This window comes from Urocitellus parryii, chromosome 3, assembly GCF_045843805.1.
Source record: "Urocitellus parryii isolate mUroPar1 chromosome 3, mUroPar1.hap1, whole genome shotgun sequence".
Taxonomy (NCBI): domain Eukaryota; kingdom Metazoa; phylum Chordata; class Mammalia; order Rodentia; family Sciuridae; genus Urocitellus; species Urocitellus parryii.
The window spans coordinates 167,326,698-167,342,617 of record NC_135533.1 but is presented as its reverse complement, the minus strand read 5'-3'; the positions used below and the strand labels follow the sequence as shown (position 1 = coordinate 167,342,617).

General features: G+C 38.3%; 1 protein-coding gene across 11 annotated transcripts in view; it reads right to left on the bottom strand.

Moving 5' to 3' along the window:
- Fhit (fragile histidine triad diadenosine triphosphatase) overlaps positions 1-15,920 on the bottom strand; it is a 1,439,263-nt gene that overhangs the window by 569,012 nt on the left and 854,331 nt on the right. Inside the window, exon 1 of one of the 11 annotated variants that reach the window (XM_077795630.1) lies at positions 15,375-15,435. The exons of the other annotated variants lie outside the window; for them this stretch is intronic. Coding sequence (XP_077651756.1) covers positions 15,375-15,396 — 22 coding nt within the window. The 5' untranslated portion in view covers positions 15,397-15,435. Of the gene's footprint in view, positions 1-15,374; positions 15,436-15,920 lie in introns of those variants that run through there. 11 annotated transcript variants of the gene reach the window in all.

The window sequence follows — 15,920 nt, the reverse complement described above, 5'->3', positions numbered from 1 at the left end:
ATCTTCATCCAGAGGCAATTAGTTTTAGTTATGTTTCTTTGGGTAATTAGAATCTGTGGAACTCTTAGTCTACATTTCAAGAGTTCCCAGAGTACATTAGGACTGAAACTCATGCTTTTCAGGAACATCACACTGGTAATACATGACATGTCTTTCACATGTCACCACATGTGGCATCCCATTAACAAGGGTTACAGGGAAAGACTAGTTGCCAAATCCAGTTTGAAAGTCTGAACCAAAAGATGCAAAGGAATCATCAAATCCTTGAACCTTGCAGGCAACTCAATCATTACATTATCTACTCATTTTGTTTTATTCACAAGAAGTCTAAAAGGAGAGAGATACTGACTTTTCCAAGATCACACAACTAGTCAACAAGGGCACCAGACAAGAATTTAGATGCTGCCAGTGTAATTTAACACATTACATCTGGATCCCCACACAGCCTGTCTCCACCCTTCTTACTTGGAAGGCGGCACATGCACTGTTAATAAATAAAAATCACATGATCTCAAGGTCAGTCACAATGCCATCTTCCCAGAAATTATCATTATAGTACATAAAGGAGGAAGGCAGGGGAGGAAGTGCTATTTTTGTCCCCTTGATTATCACATGACAAAGACAGGAACTGCAAGAGCTACAGAATATGATCAGAAAAAGATATCCTAAATTCGGATTTTCCAAGTTATGAAAGGAAGAAAATGTTTAACTGAGATGTTCCTTATGCATGTCAAATATTGGACTAAAGGAGGGAGCAGAAAGGTTGTTCAGAAGATGAGCAAAAAAAGCTACGAATAAAATTTAAGATTCAATATTTAAGTCTGGATTTTAAAATTTGGGGAATGGAAGCAGAATATTCTCCCATCCCTGCTCAGACCTCTAACCCCCAAGAAAATCCTACAAACAATGAAATGTCCTGAAGTCCTACAGTGAAACCTCCCAGTCTCCTCCTACTGCAGCCTCAAGACATCTCCTCAAGACATTGCTGGCAATCATTGTTTTAGGGTCTCTAAAATAAACATTCAATGACTCCACTGAGGTAATGTCCAGCATCTAGCTGCTCGACTAGCATTCCCCATTATTTTCACTTTGCCAATCACATGGATAATGAGTGAATGATAATTTTGAAGCCAAAAGTTTCCCACAGGACAACTGAGTACTCATTGATGGAGGGACAATTTCACATGTCACCTTAGAGACAGACCTCAATGAGCCAGTGTCCCAACAAAACATGGAAAATGAACTCAAAGAGGTCATATGAACTGTCCCAAGCAGCACTGCAGTCTAGAAGCAAGGTCAGGACACACTGAAGTCTCTGGACTCCTTGGGAAGAGACTGAGCTCACAGGAAGCAGTTCCCCGACTACAGACATCTTCAGGTTTGAGTTACATCCGTGAACCTCCTGTATCATCATCTGCTGTCTATTTTCTTTATGCCTGCTCAGTTTGTCCTTAAATTACTTTGATTTAAATGGAAACATTCCATCTCTACCATACTAGAAAACCAGTGTCCCTTGCCACAGTCAGAGAGTTAACCCTGTTAACCTTGAAACAAAAGGGAAGTTAGATTCTTGCTGGACAGTATCCCTGCCTGAGGCCCTGAGCTTGGGGCCTGTGCTCTCTGTTATAAGAAAGATTAGCAAGAAAGATGCTAAAACTCTCCCGGACCCACACGAGCTAATGATAAGTGCTGAAGGAAATAACTGTCCAAGCTTGTCAGAAATACAGGTTTAGGGCACTGTTTTCAGTCTTGTTCTGAGCTATAGAATCTTTTGTTCAAATGAAATCTTGCCAATAATAACAACTTAATGATGATGCTGATGATAAACAGCCAGTGGTATTAGGATATGCCAGACATTCAAATATAACTAAATTCAGAAATTAAAACCTATTAAGTTATGTACTCCTCATAATGAACTTGTGAGGCACAAAGAAGTTGAGCAATCTGCCCCAGTCTCCCTTCTAGTAAGAAACAGCCAGGTTTTGATCCCTGGTATGTGACCCCAGAGTCTCTGTTCTTAATGACCTGTCTCTGGAGATCTCAGTGGCTCTGTGACAGTCAGAAGAAATGTCCATTGAGTTGCCACAGTGGAAATGGCATCAAGGAGCTGAAGTCTGCCTCTGACCCTCTCCTGAAAGGGCTCTGCAAAGCACAGTTGGAAATGAATGGCAGAAAAAAATCAAATGCATCCACCATAGGGCTTGATTTAATTACCTGGAGATTATTCATTATTTTCCTTCTTAGCTTATTGCTTCCTTTAAGATAATCGCTTTTACCTGTCTTCTTGTTTTACTTGGCTGATGATATTGTATAATAAACACGGTCACTGTGCCAGTACCTTTAACCAATTTAAATCTCTTTGAAGGTAAGAAGATTTTTCACATTTCTTGAATAGAAATCACCAGTGAGGTCAGCTGACAACCAGAGCATACTACATATTTATGGATTGTCTCTAAAAGTCATGCAAAGATGACCAGATTATTTCCACTGTGTTAATACGCCCCACTAATTTTCACTCTATAGGACAGACCAATATTTCATAGTGGAAAAAAACAGAAAGCATAAAATAAAAAATTGGAGTTTTTTCATGTTAATCTTAAATTATTAGATAGAAAAGCATACCCTGGAAATATAGAAATGTGAAGGCATGCTACATATTTTACAATTATACTTTATTGCATTCTGTTAAGTGGCCAGAGGGTTTTTAGAAGGCAAAGAAGATCCCAAATTAAATTATTATTATTAAACCCCGTAAGCCTCATATAAAAAAATTTAGTAAAAATCTAAACTCAATAAGTTAAATAATATGCAGTAGATAAGCATTAGACATCATTTGATATGTTTAAAATGGTTTCCTTACACATCTGTAAGCACAATCTAAGACCTGAAATGGCTTAAATGCATTTTCCCTTCACTAAAATGTTTTATTTTAAATTTATTTTTCAAGAAATCTAATTAATGATAGCTACAGAGCAATAATAGATATAGAAATGCCTTGAGAGGTGTTTTTATATATATAAAAAAACCTCTTACCTCTCTAAATTTATTCCATTGCTAAAATATATTTTATTTTGAATCTAATAGAGGTTTTGGTGAACAAAATAATAATGTAGATATGAAACTAAATTTCCAATAGTAGAAGAAATTTTAAATGTAATAAACCAAAGCAAAAAGGAGATTAATAATATAGACTCAAACTACAATGGACACTTGAGAAGAAAATTGAATCAATGTCCTTTGCTCTGCAAGCAGGGCATTTACTATAGAGGAGGGGACCAGTAAGAAGATTCTCTTTACAGGATAATGATGTTATGTTATGCTTTCATTGAATGTACTTACAGTTTGGACTATATAATTGTTCTTGAAATGTTTCCAAATGTATGTAATCAGCCATGTGATGGCAGGGTTCTAACTTGAATTTTGCAATCAATGGGGAATGCCATGCAAATGTGATCTACTGCAGGCACCTCCTATCACTTAAAACAGATAAGAACCTGACCATGAGCTAGCAATAAATTCACCAAAGTCTAAACTATACTCACAATATCCCCCAACCTTATCTCACAGTAATTGGTAATTACTACGTACTTGAAAGATGGACAATCTCTCTCAACAGAATTCGCTGCCCCTGCCCAGAGCAATCAGTAGTAATGACCAGCCAAGGAACAAAGCCAGAGTGGAACATATTCCTCTGCTGTGACACACATCTCTCCTTTATGGGAGAAATGTGAAAAATGCTTCCTAAAGGAAGAACTTTGCAAAGCCATGTTTTCCCTTAGCTTTCTATTACACATGGACCCCCCAGAAGAGAAAAAAAATCATCTCTACTTTCCAGATTTAAATTCGGTAAAATCTGGTGTTGTTAATTACATAAGCGAGAGGAGAAATGAGGTAGAAAATGTAAGAAATCAAGAGTGTCCTGGGAAAATGACGCTGAATGTATCCTCCTCGTGGTGTCTTCCCCAGATGTTCCACTGAATCAAAGCACCCTCCACCTACAACATTTCCTGTGTTCTTCCCACATTTGTCTCCCTAGACCTTACTGCTCTATAACACACTATACATTTTATATCTTATCTTTTTTATTGCCTTGTTTATCCCCCGCAATGAGATGTGCTCCACGAGAAAGGGTTTGGGGTTGTTTTGTTCACTGCTGGGGAACAGTGGATGATGGATGATGCCTACCTTTATTTACCAATATATTCCCAAGATCTAGTCCAAAGGTCTGCCACTTTTTTTGGTAAGGTGTAACACAACAGATATTTTAGGCTTTGCAAATCCTACAATCTCTATTGCAGCTACTTAACTCTGACACAGAAGGGCAAGAACAGCCATGAATTGAATGGGCATGGCTGTGTTCCAACAAAACTTTCTTTACAAATAGCCAGAAAGTTAGATGTGGCTGAAGATCATTGTTGCCAAGCCTGATCCAGATCATGCCTTGCCTATCATGAATGAATGTGATAATACCAAACTGACCAGCTCTTTAATTTACCACTCTGGGACAAAGCAGACATTTGCAAAAGACAATGATTACCAGTTGTTTGAAGGAAACAGCTATTAAATGATTTTAAAAGTAGAGTGGGTGAGTAAAATATGTAATTGTCCAGACTGGTTAGGGCTGATCTCCTTGCACCTGAGCCAACCACCTGTCATGAGTTGGTCTAGTTCTTTTCAGATAAGCATATCCATTTGCATATATCATACGAATATGGAGAAACCAGAACAATCAATTTGATTCTGCTATGATTGAGAATTTATTTGCACAGATGTAAAGGGATGAGAAGTCAAAATACTCAGCATCTCACCTTCTGCAAAGCCTCAAAATATAAGACTCACCTGAAAACATCTGTAAAATACAGATTCTTGGGCCTTGCTTTTAGGCTTTTGAGGGTTAGAGCCCAAGAATATGGCTATACTTTTTTTAAACACATCTAATTTTGAGACCAACTCCTATGTCCAGAGTGAATGATCCATCTGTCCTGTATGAAAGACTGAGAAGAAACTAAATCCAGTTCAGAAGGTTCAAATGAAGAAACTATAACAAAAGGATTATTAACAAAGGGCAGGGAGCTGAAAGAATCAAGGGAGGTGGATGCACTCAGCAACATCAGGAAGCCTTGGCATCACTAGGCCTCAAAAGTCGAAGGGACGCTGTGGTAATATGAGAGCTCAGTGAGGGCTGGAGGCAGCCACTGCAACTGCAATGCTTCATCAGGGGAAGCAAAAGAGAGCTCCAACTTCTTTCTGCTCCAATTCTCTGATTTTCTACCTGACCACCACATGAGTCAAGCCCACATCCAATCTAGCAATAAGGGAGTATGGGCAGTGCGTCTGTAGGTCAGAAAGGGGCGGAAACTGTGCGACTAAGGCAGGAAAGGGCAGTGAGAGTATAGAAGGAGTAATCAAAACATCCATCAATGAAGACACAGAAACAATCATCCCAGCTATTGAGTACTGTTATGGTTTAGGTGTGAGATGTCCCCAAAAGCTCATGTGGGAGACTGTGCAAAGATTTTCATAGGTGAAGGATAGATCAGATTATGAAAGTCATAACCCAATTAGTGGATTAATCCTCTGATAGATTAACAGGGTAGTAAATGTAAACAAGTAGGATGTGGCTAGAGGAGATGGGTCACTTGGAATGGGTGTTTGGGGTTTGATAGTGGAGCTGTCTCCCTCTCCCTGCTTCTTATTGCCATATACTGAACAGCTTTCCTCTACCATGTCCGTCTGCCATGATATTCTACTTTACCTTGGGCCCAGAGCTATGGAGTTGGCTTATGAACTGAGGTCTCTGAAACCATGACCCCAAATAAACTTTTCCTCCTCTATATTGTTCTTGTCAGGTCTTTTGGTCACAGATATGAAAATGCAGATTAAAACAAGCACAAACATAAAAACTTCAAGTAGAACTTACTTAGTACATTACATAAAAGACCACCAATATTAGGTTGTGAGGGCACAACCCTACCCAAGATCCTATTCCAAGGCAAAACTTTGTTTTGATTGATGTCATGGTCTTTTCCAGGGGCAGCTTTCCAACTCAGGTCACGGTCCTCAAAAAACAGAACTAGCATTACCCCTAGAGTCAGCAATAAATGGAAACGGTGCCTTTAATTTCAAATTATAAAGTAACACACATTGATGAATAACCAGTGCATGATTAGTCAATTCAGGACCTCAGTGAGCAATAGAAGAATCCATCCATTATCTGCTCAACATAATTCTTTCATCCCAGCAACTTTAAAAACAACCCAGGAAAATTACTGCCCCTTAGTAAAGCCTTTTGAATTTCATATGCATTTAATTAGGTAACTGCCAGCTCAAGGACGAGAACTATGACAAATAGTTGTTCTTTTCAAATTAGAAGAATAGACTGTTCAGTGAGCAGTATTGATGGTTCCCATACCTACTTATACAGGAGTTTTCCTACTTTTTTTTTTTTTAAGTTTAGCTAACCATTTTAACATTAAAGAAGATTTTTTTTTTTTTTTTTTTTGTGGCTAATATTCTCTAGCTGGGGATTCCAGGCATTTGCTCTTCAAAATAGTCCAAGAGCAGCCTCTTCTTGTGCAGAAAATATCTTGTTCCTGATACTTGGCTTTGGTGATCTCCTCACCACTAGAATTCTAACAAGACTACCTTTATGAACAAAAAGATAAGCAAGTATTGATCATGGAGCAACATGGCTACCAATCGTTAATAGTTGTTTATCTTGACCTACAGTCATGATCCTAGCCCAACTGCTCGGGGCCACAGACCTCCCTTTATTTTTAACTGGACTCAGGGAGCTGGTTAGGTAGGTAACTTTCAATAGAAAGCACAGAACCTTAACACCACTGCTATTCTACCTGCATCTGTGTCTTTCCTCTTTAAGAGGACTCCAAGCAAAGAGGGGTGATAAGAACAAAAGGAGCCATTTCCAGTTGTTTTACCCTGTCTTAGCTATGTGCCACCTTCTCAGAAGTCCCATGCCTCTACATACATACACAGTTTAAGTAACTCAAAGGACTAGATAGATTCACACTTTGTACTACTAGCCAACAATATACATGCATGCTTATATTTCTACAACACTACAAAATATTTGCATCATATATGTTAAATAAATGTACCTACCATAAACATGTACAAGTGGAAAAGATCCAAATTTAAAATTTATCATTCCCTATTTTTAAGTAATAACAAAGCTGGATGTGGTAAGCTAACAGATGTTCGTTCTGATGACCTCATCAATACATTTAGCAAATCTAGCTGTGGACTACAGCAATGAAATAGTCCCCAATCTCTAGGTCTTCTTGATCACTCACTCTGTGCTTTACAAACAATTGTGCTCCCAGGTTTCCCAGAGATTCTAAGCACATCGCTCAGCCTGACACTGCAAGAATTCCAGACAATTGGTTCCCTGAGGGTCAAGACAGCAATGCTCGATCAGGATTCAAACGGGTCATAAACCCTTCATGGATCTCTCTCAAGTGTGTGGTGATGTCTCCCTAGGGCCGCTCATCATTTGCCGCTACAGTCAAGCACTTGACATTACGGGCAAACACCCAGTTGCATCTACCGCAACCAGTGGAGAGAACCAGTGGTATAAAAAGTCCAAAGAGAAAAAGTAGACTTGCACACCTATTCAGGCATGCCTACCTAGTACATACCTCATTTCTATATGTGCCATTTCAGGACTGCCACAAAACTCAGTACCTGTTTATCGACCATGATTGCACCATCCAAATTGCTTTGGGACCATCTATATCAAAGGCCCTTTGGGACCATCTATATCCCACTGCTAGGGATTTATCCTAAGGAAATAATTGGACAAGTGCCTAAGAGATGTATGAACAAGGTTGTTTGCTGTTGTGTTCTTTACAGGAGCAGGATATTGGAAATGCATCAATCTCAGTTTGGGTGTCCTCAGAGCAGGATTGCAAAGTCTTATTTACACCTGTTACAATTACATCTTGCCACCTATTGCCAGAGGCAGACTATATATGGCTTTAAGCTAAAGGAACATCATAGTCCAGAGTGCCTTGAAAAACAGAAAGACAATATTATATATATTTTAAATCAGAAGTCCCATGCACAGTCTGTTCACTTCCCTCAGTTGTTTGAAAAGCAGGCCGACCTCGGTTTCTCTAAAACAGATTGGCTACAAGCTCTTGTCCAAAATTCTTTGTAGGCTTCCTACTTCCAACAGGATCCTCTGAATATTTCGGTGTGGACCTGCAGGGCCTAGATGATCTTAGGTTCATCTCACCTACGACTGCTCCCTCTCACTCATATAGTGCTTTGGCCACAGTGAAGTCCATGAAGTGCTCTCACCTCCAGACCTCTGCACACAGTGTTCCTTCATTCCTCCTGGAATGCTCTCCCTCACTATCCCATCAGCTTAGCTCCCTGCTACTTGTCTTGCCTCTCTCTGAGGTCTTGCCTGATTGCTCTCCCATTCTTCCCATGAGTAGATAAAAGGACCCTTCCTGCCACTTGTTCCTAAATGCCAAATTCCATGTTTCTTGGTAGTTCACACATGATTCTCTAACTCCTATTTTCTTATCTATCTTCCCCACCAGACTGTTAAGTGCCTGGAGGTCAGGGACTGTGCCCCATTCATCTTTTACATAATACAGAATCAGATTGTAGATAATCCATGACCTCTACCCCATGCCTGTTCTGGGTTGGTGGGACTTGAGAGTTTCTTTTTTTTTCTTTCTTTTTTTTTTTTTTACTCTTAATTCTGTTGCCAGAGTCCTTGGCCATAGGGCTCACTCTTGGGGTCCTAACCAACCAGGCCTGGCCACTCACCCCAAACAGAAAAGGTAATGGTGAAGAGCCACGGAAAGAATTCTAATCTATATGGCCACACTGGGAAGGCAAAGTGAGATCCAGCTTCTCAGCCTGTTTTCCAGGGTGCTGAAAGAAGCTATAAGATTAAACAGAGAAAGAATTGGAGCAGGGGGCAAGAGATAGGCTTAATTAAGCAATTTTAGTCAAACTATGGTCTGGTTGATTATTCTTTCAATTCTGGTCTATAAGCTCCCTCCAAAGAAGTCCCTATTGCTTGAGGGGGTGATTCTAATTATGCCTGGGATGTTTATCTATCAGCTCTGTGAAACAGGAGGGGGGGCAATTCAATTCCCATGAGATGATCACTTCTGTGGGGGTGGGGGGAGGCAGTCTCACCATGGAGTGATTTTCCTATAAGGTTCTGCTGTGTAGGGCAAAAACTGAAGAATTCCTAGGTGCCCCACTCCAGGGGTTGGCAATAGGATGCTGCAAATCTTATCTTGGTCTTGGAGGAAAGCAAGATATAATTAGGTAATTTATGGCTAATAAAATATTGTATTATCAGTTTTTAGATGAACATTCCTTTAAAAAACGATTAACCTGCTTATGTAAAGAGCTGGGCAGGTATCTGACACAGAGTTTAAAGTAATAAAGGAGATACACAAAATGCAGACAGAGATTTTAAGCTTTATTCTGCTTTCATTTAACCACTGGTCATCTGCAGGCCTAAGTAAAGAGTCATTGCTTTCTAAAAAGGCAGCTTCTGTAAGTCCCTGCTGTTATAATTTCTTAATATAGAAATATACACCACCGACTCCTTTAGGAAGTGTTCCCTGAGATCTATAGCTCATGATCAACTCACATTATTAAGGCCAATTGTCCCAAATGCACCTCTTCACTGATTCTGTATCTTATGCATACAAAACTGAGGGTTGATTCAACAAGAGAGATGCAAAGTAGGAAAAAATACTAACAGACCTTTTTTTTTTTTTTTTCCTTATTGTTGATTAAATGCTACCCTAGGAGGCCTGTCCGGCTATTAAACCCATTTTGGAGATGACAAGAGAGCCTGAGAGAGGTTAAGGTCACCTACGATCTCAGAAGTACTAAATGGTATAACCAGAATTTGAACCTAGACAACATGGCCTTTAAACACCAAGCCGTGCTTTTCAACATTCCAGAGATAACCAGACATATCTGGGCCTAGGTAAAGGAGATGGGTTAGACTATAGTGTCTGCAATGGAGAAAAATCTGTGTGGCTGGGTTTTTTTTATCATTGTTGTAGTTTTTACTGCAGCGCTGGGGACTGAACCCAGGGCATCATGCATGTTAGATCAGTAGTCCACCACTAAGCCACCCCTCCACCTGAAATTTGAGCACATGGAATCATATGCTTATAATCTCAATCAAAAACAAAACTGATTGTGATTGAGCTAAGTGTCAAATGGACTCACTGAAACAGAATCTGATAGAGCTGATGGGGACAAACCAGCTAAATGGGTGGATCATTCTCCTCCCCAATGGGCTGCCCAAGCTGGGGACTGGTGTTAACAACCACACTACTTCTGACTCTCACTTAAGCAGGCAGAGCCTATGGGAACCCCTGTGAGGCTGGAGTGATAGCCAAGTCACTGATGGGTGGTTTCCTCTTTCAATGTTATCATTCTGGGTCATTCCCAGGTATGAAAAGGCCACTTGTTTCAGAAGAAGCATCATTTTTAACAGAATGAGGCTTTGTACATATCCTACTATACCTTCTGAGCCACCCCTCAACTCCCTCCACTCCTAATGCAATGAGTAATTTGCTCTCAAAAAAAAAATGATAGAAATAAAGTTAGAAACATAGAGATGCTATCACAGCCAACTCAGGAGAATATTTTTACCCTCCCTTATCTCAAAACCTGGCTTGGCCGCCATTGTGTCTGCTCTTAGACATCACTTAACAAAAGACTTTAAAAACTTCAAGAACAATTTATTTAAAGAAAATTCCATTTCCAGGATCCTATGACTGTATTCTAAGGTAATAAAATATAAATGAGAATAAAGAACAAGCTAATAAACTGAATTGAAGGCTGCATTTCAATAACAAGGTTTAGGAGCCATTTACTAGCCCGCGTATCTCACTCTCATGACTTATAACATTGACTGAATTACTTAACAGAAATGAAAGCTCATATTGCTTCTGTTATCCACTACAGATGCTTTTTGGAGCTGAACAATGTGACATTTGCTTTGGAGCACTTGTATCTAATCAATACGTAATGCTAAATGTGATTTAAAATCAATTTAATTGTACTCTTGCTCTCCCATGAGTCAAGGGGGGAAACAAAGGTATTATTTGAGAAATAAACCATTCAGCTATTTCCCAAAGAAATCATAGATCCTTTGCCTCTAATGGAGTCCAAGTAGAAGATACGATTGGTTTATACTACAAAATTTTTAAAAAGAATCTTACAGAAATAGCCAGGATGTTAAAACCTAAAAGGCATATTTGAACTTCAGTGTGTTCCCTACCCCCAACCAAGCTTCTTATAAGAGTTCTACAAAAACTTATAGGAAATTTTAAAATAAAAGATATAATAGTACACAACATATTTCTTAATTTCCTAGAGGATTATATAGTTCCAGAATGCATGCACTTCTATATACAATATCTTCTATCAGATTGATTCTCTATATAATTTGTAGCAATTATATACACACCCTGAGCCAATCTTAAGTGTTTACAATGATTTTGACTTGGAGCTACACGTATCATCCATCCATCTGACCAAAAGCTACTAAGTCCCAACTCTTCAAGGTTCTATTATTTATATTCAAGGAAAAATGAGGTGAGAGAGATTTTGAAAGGAAAAAATTCACGACTCAAATATCTGGTGATAAATTAAAATCTCTAGAGAGTCTACTTTACAAAAGAAGTTTATACAACTCCCAAAACAGTCAGCAAGGTTTATCTGAATTTCAGTCCATATTTAAAGTGTCTTCCTTACAATAACTATGAATCAATTAAGCCAATTGACTATGATGAACATAAAATTGCCTGTGTGCATTTTTTTGGCCTATATTCAAGAAACTCTGTGATTGCAATATGTAAAGAACAAAATTTCAAACATTCCTTTCTAACTGCTTTGAAAATAGTCCTATACAATGTGCCTGCACAAAACCTGCCTTTTTAAAAAACTTGGATTTAATTGACAGAATTACGAGACAGTGGAATAAAACCACATTTAAAAGACCATCTAAAATACTAGCTTAAGTTATTCGGGATAGATTATTTTTCAAGAATAAAACAAGGTTGTTCACATAGGTAATATGTGGCTTGTAATGGGGAAAAAAAGTAGTTCCCAAGAAAATAGTCAATTTTATGGCTTAAGTGTTCAAATAGACACAAAAGGCCAAATCCATAAACTTAGGCTTTGAAATGTTTTAGAATTTGTCACAACTTAAGAAAAACTTGAATTGTACCAAATGTGTCTAGAGAAATTTTGAGCCATAAATATATTCTTAGGAACAGGCCCATATTAATTGTATCTCGTCTTCCTTCTCGATGAGTTTCAGACCAAATTTAGTTGATGACAGACTAAAGAGTCAATAAACTGATGATCTCAGCTGAGCTTTGGATAATTCCTCATTTGCCTTTTGGCAAACAACCCTCACAGGTTCCAACATGATTCCCTATGCCTTAATAAGCATCTACAATTTGTTCTGTCCAATAAGGCCATTAGCAACATGTCATTAAGCACTTGATATACAACTGGTCCAATTTGTGTGCTGAAAATGTAAAATATACCCTGGAGTCCAAAGACTTCTCACAGAGTACAAAACATCTTATTTTTAATTGTCCACCTATTAAAATATATCAAATATATTGAATAAGCTAAAATTAATTTTACCTGTGTTTTTTTAAATTATTTTTTAATGTGCTTATGGAAACCTTTGAAATTACATTTGTGACTTGTATTAAGTTTGTTTTATTTGATAGCACTGGTGTAGAAGTTTTTAAAGATTCTTGCAGTTCTGGCTAAGAATTTTTCAAAATATGTTAAATCACTAATTATATTTGCTCTGATGAAACATGCACATTTCAACACAATATATTCTGAAAGATCTGACAGAAAACAAGAAAAACGTGCACTTTCTATCATAATGATTATTTTTCAGATAACACCAGCTGTTGGCCTGTACAAGCAGGAGACTGTTTTTCCACAAGTACTAGTATTCAATCATGAAAGAAAGCAATTCTCCCTGGGCTTTCCCCACATGCTTTATATCAGCAGCAACCTGCACCTTCATATGTACTATGAAATCGGAACCAAGTTGGGCTGCTTCCTGCCTGGCTGCTTCTCCACTTCTCTCTCAATATGGAAAATTCAAAGAGCTTGTATTTGGCTGACTCAGAAGCCAATGAATCTGTCTAGTCTGGTACAAAGCTCTAACCCCAAGAAAGTTTCAGGCAGGTGAGTGCCATTTCTGATCATTTGCAATTACAAAGGAAATGAGAAGGGGTTAGCCTCAAAAAATGGTTAAAAGTCAACAGTTAAAGAACATTTCCTCCCTAACACTTGAAAATAGCTTAAAGTCTCCACAGAAATTTCAAGATCCCACTTATCACATTTTGTGCTCAAGAAATACCTCAGCTGCCAAAACCTAACTAGATGGGTGCAGTCCAATATGGCAGCCACCAATCTCACACGGCTATTTCAATTGAAATTGATTGACATCAATTAAATTTGGAAATTCAGTACTTCAATCTCAATGACTACATGCGGCTGGTGGCATAGTAGACCCATCATGGCAGAAAGTTCTGCTGGACAACCCTGAATCATAACAATATGCAGTAAGTAAGCAATCCAAAAAGAATAGAGAAGTAAATAGAACAGAGAAAAGCAAGCACATGAGTAGAATGCAGATTAAGACTACTTCAAAGGGGGAAACACACCACATATTGTAGTTACATTATGCTAATCCAAAAACAAAAGGAAATTTTCATTGTTATTTTGGTCAGTTCATCTGTTATGCTTGGGGATATAGACAGAGAGAAAGTGAAATTCTGAAGATATATTTCTCGTGCATGTCCTAGTTTCATATATGCCACCACAACACACAAACTAAAAGACAAAAATTTATTCCTGATAAGTAAATGTTTTGCTTTTCTAGGAAGTGGGCATTAGAGCTACACATTTATTCTTGAACTAAGTTCACAAGTGAGACAAAGATTTTTCTCCTTAATGTAACAAGTTATGGTACTCTACATTGGAGAATAAAAACTTTACTAAAGTGTAGGAAAAATCAGATTATATATTTTGTCATTTTTTGGCGGTGGGGGAAGGTCAACCACTGGGAAGAGATGACTCTGAAAATTGTCAAATAATGGTTAAAAGTCTTTCTCTAGAAATCAAAAGACTGGGTTTTGTGGCTTCATTACTTTCTAGCTAGATGAGGATGAGTTCTGCCTCAGCCTCATATTCAAACTCTAAGTGAGATATTGCTGAACACAATTTTTGACTAAGGGAATGATTAATAGATACTATCCTCGTTTGCTACTAGTTTTTTTTTTTAATTTATTTTTTAGTTGTTGATAGAACTTTATTTTTATTTATTTATATGTGGTGCTGAAAATTGAACCCAGTGCCTCACACATGCTAGGCAAGTGCTCTACCACTGAGCCACCACCCCAACCCCCACTACTAATTATTAAATGCATTGGACATTTTGTCAGAGTGTATAAAAATAAGGAGTACATAAGAAGCAGTATCATAAAACAATGGTACAAATGTCACAAAATGCTCATATCTCCCATTGGATGCTTTCATGGTAGACAAATTACTGTTGTTATACTGTATATATCCCCCCCCCCAGTTAGTTGCTTTGATAAATCTAGAGTATAATACAGGAAAGGAATACTGAAACACTCAAGAATCCCTTGGAAGACCATTTGGAATGGGACCATTTAGAATTTCCCAAGAGCCCAGAGATGACAGAGAAAGGTCTATGAGGGTCTGGGATGTCTAAAGACCCCACAGAGGAGACAGGCTGCATTCCTGGGTGCTTAATACAATCAAACTCAGAGTACTTGGTAAGGGCACTGAAGTCTAGTCTGGAATATGCAATCACCCACTACTGTCAAGTCCAAGTACTTATATCAGTTTGAAAAACCAAACACCCAAGTTTTCATTTGCGGGACAATTTCTTAGAATAAATTCATTTTTTCCCATTTGTGTACAGACCTTGCAAGAAGTGTCAAACATGAGATACGGCAGGCAGCTAGATGGAATGTGTTATATAGAGCAGCTTCCACAAGGAGAAAGAGGTCTATTCTTCTTCAGTAAGATTAATCACGGGAAACTGCCCAAATACTACCATATTCCACTTCAAGACTAGCTTTTTTTGTTAATCACTCTTACCCCGAAGGCTTGCCTAATGTTATAATAGTACATAATAAACCATCAGTGTTTGGTTTCCTAAGACAGTCTATACCACAAAACTCTAGATTATCAAAATATTTAGAAATACCATAATTTTAATCCAATTACATATGGCAGATTGTTTCTCATCCCTGGGATTAATAGAAAAACTCTTAATCACATACCAAAAATGAGACCAGGAAACATGGCTACTACTTAAAGACTTCCAGTTCTCAGACTCTTCAGATGGTGCCCAAGAAAGAGATTGCATATGCTATTTTCTGCATGATACAACATACCTAAACAGCTCCAGTGAATTCAGAAAACCATGACACGTGATAGTGGGATCATGATGTGGAACTTATTTGTTAGAGCACATAAACTATTAATAGCTACATAAAACACCAACTGCAAAGTCAGCCTTCACCTCAGAATGAAGGCAGGCTGGGGAGAGTGGAAAGAGTCAGATGGGCCTGCCTTGAACCTCTCAGCTCACCATGCAGGAGCTTCATGTCCTGAGTTTCCTTAACTCTGAATAGAGATGACAATACTTCCTCTCCATCTTTAGTGTAAAGGAGGGGACCAGTGAAGGAAAACACCATCTGGCATGTAGCTCATAAAGGAAACAGACCACATCTTCTCCTGTATCTCATGCCATGGCAGACACCACTTATCAATTTTCACATTTGCTATTTCTGTTATAAATGTGTTTATGAATATATATACACTTA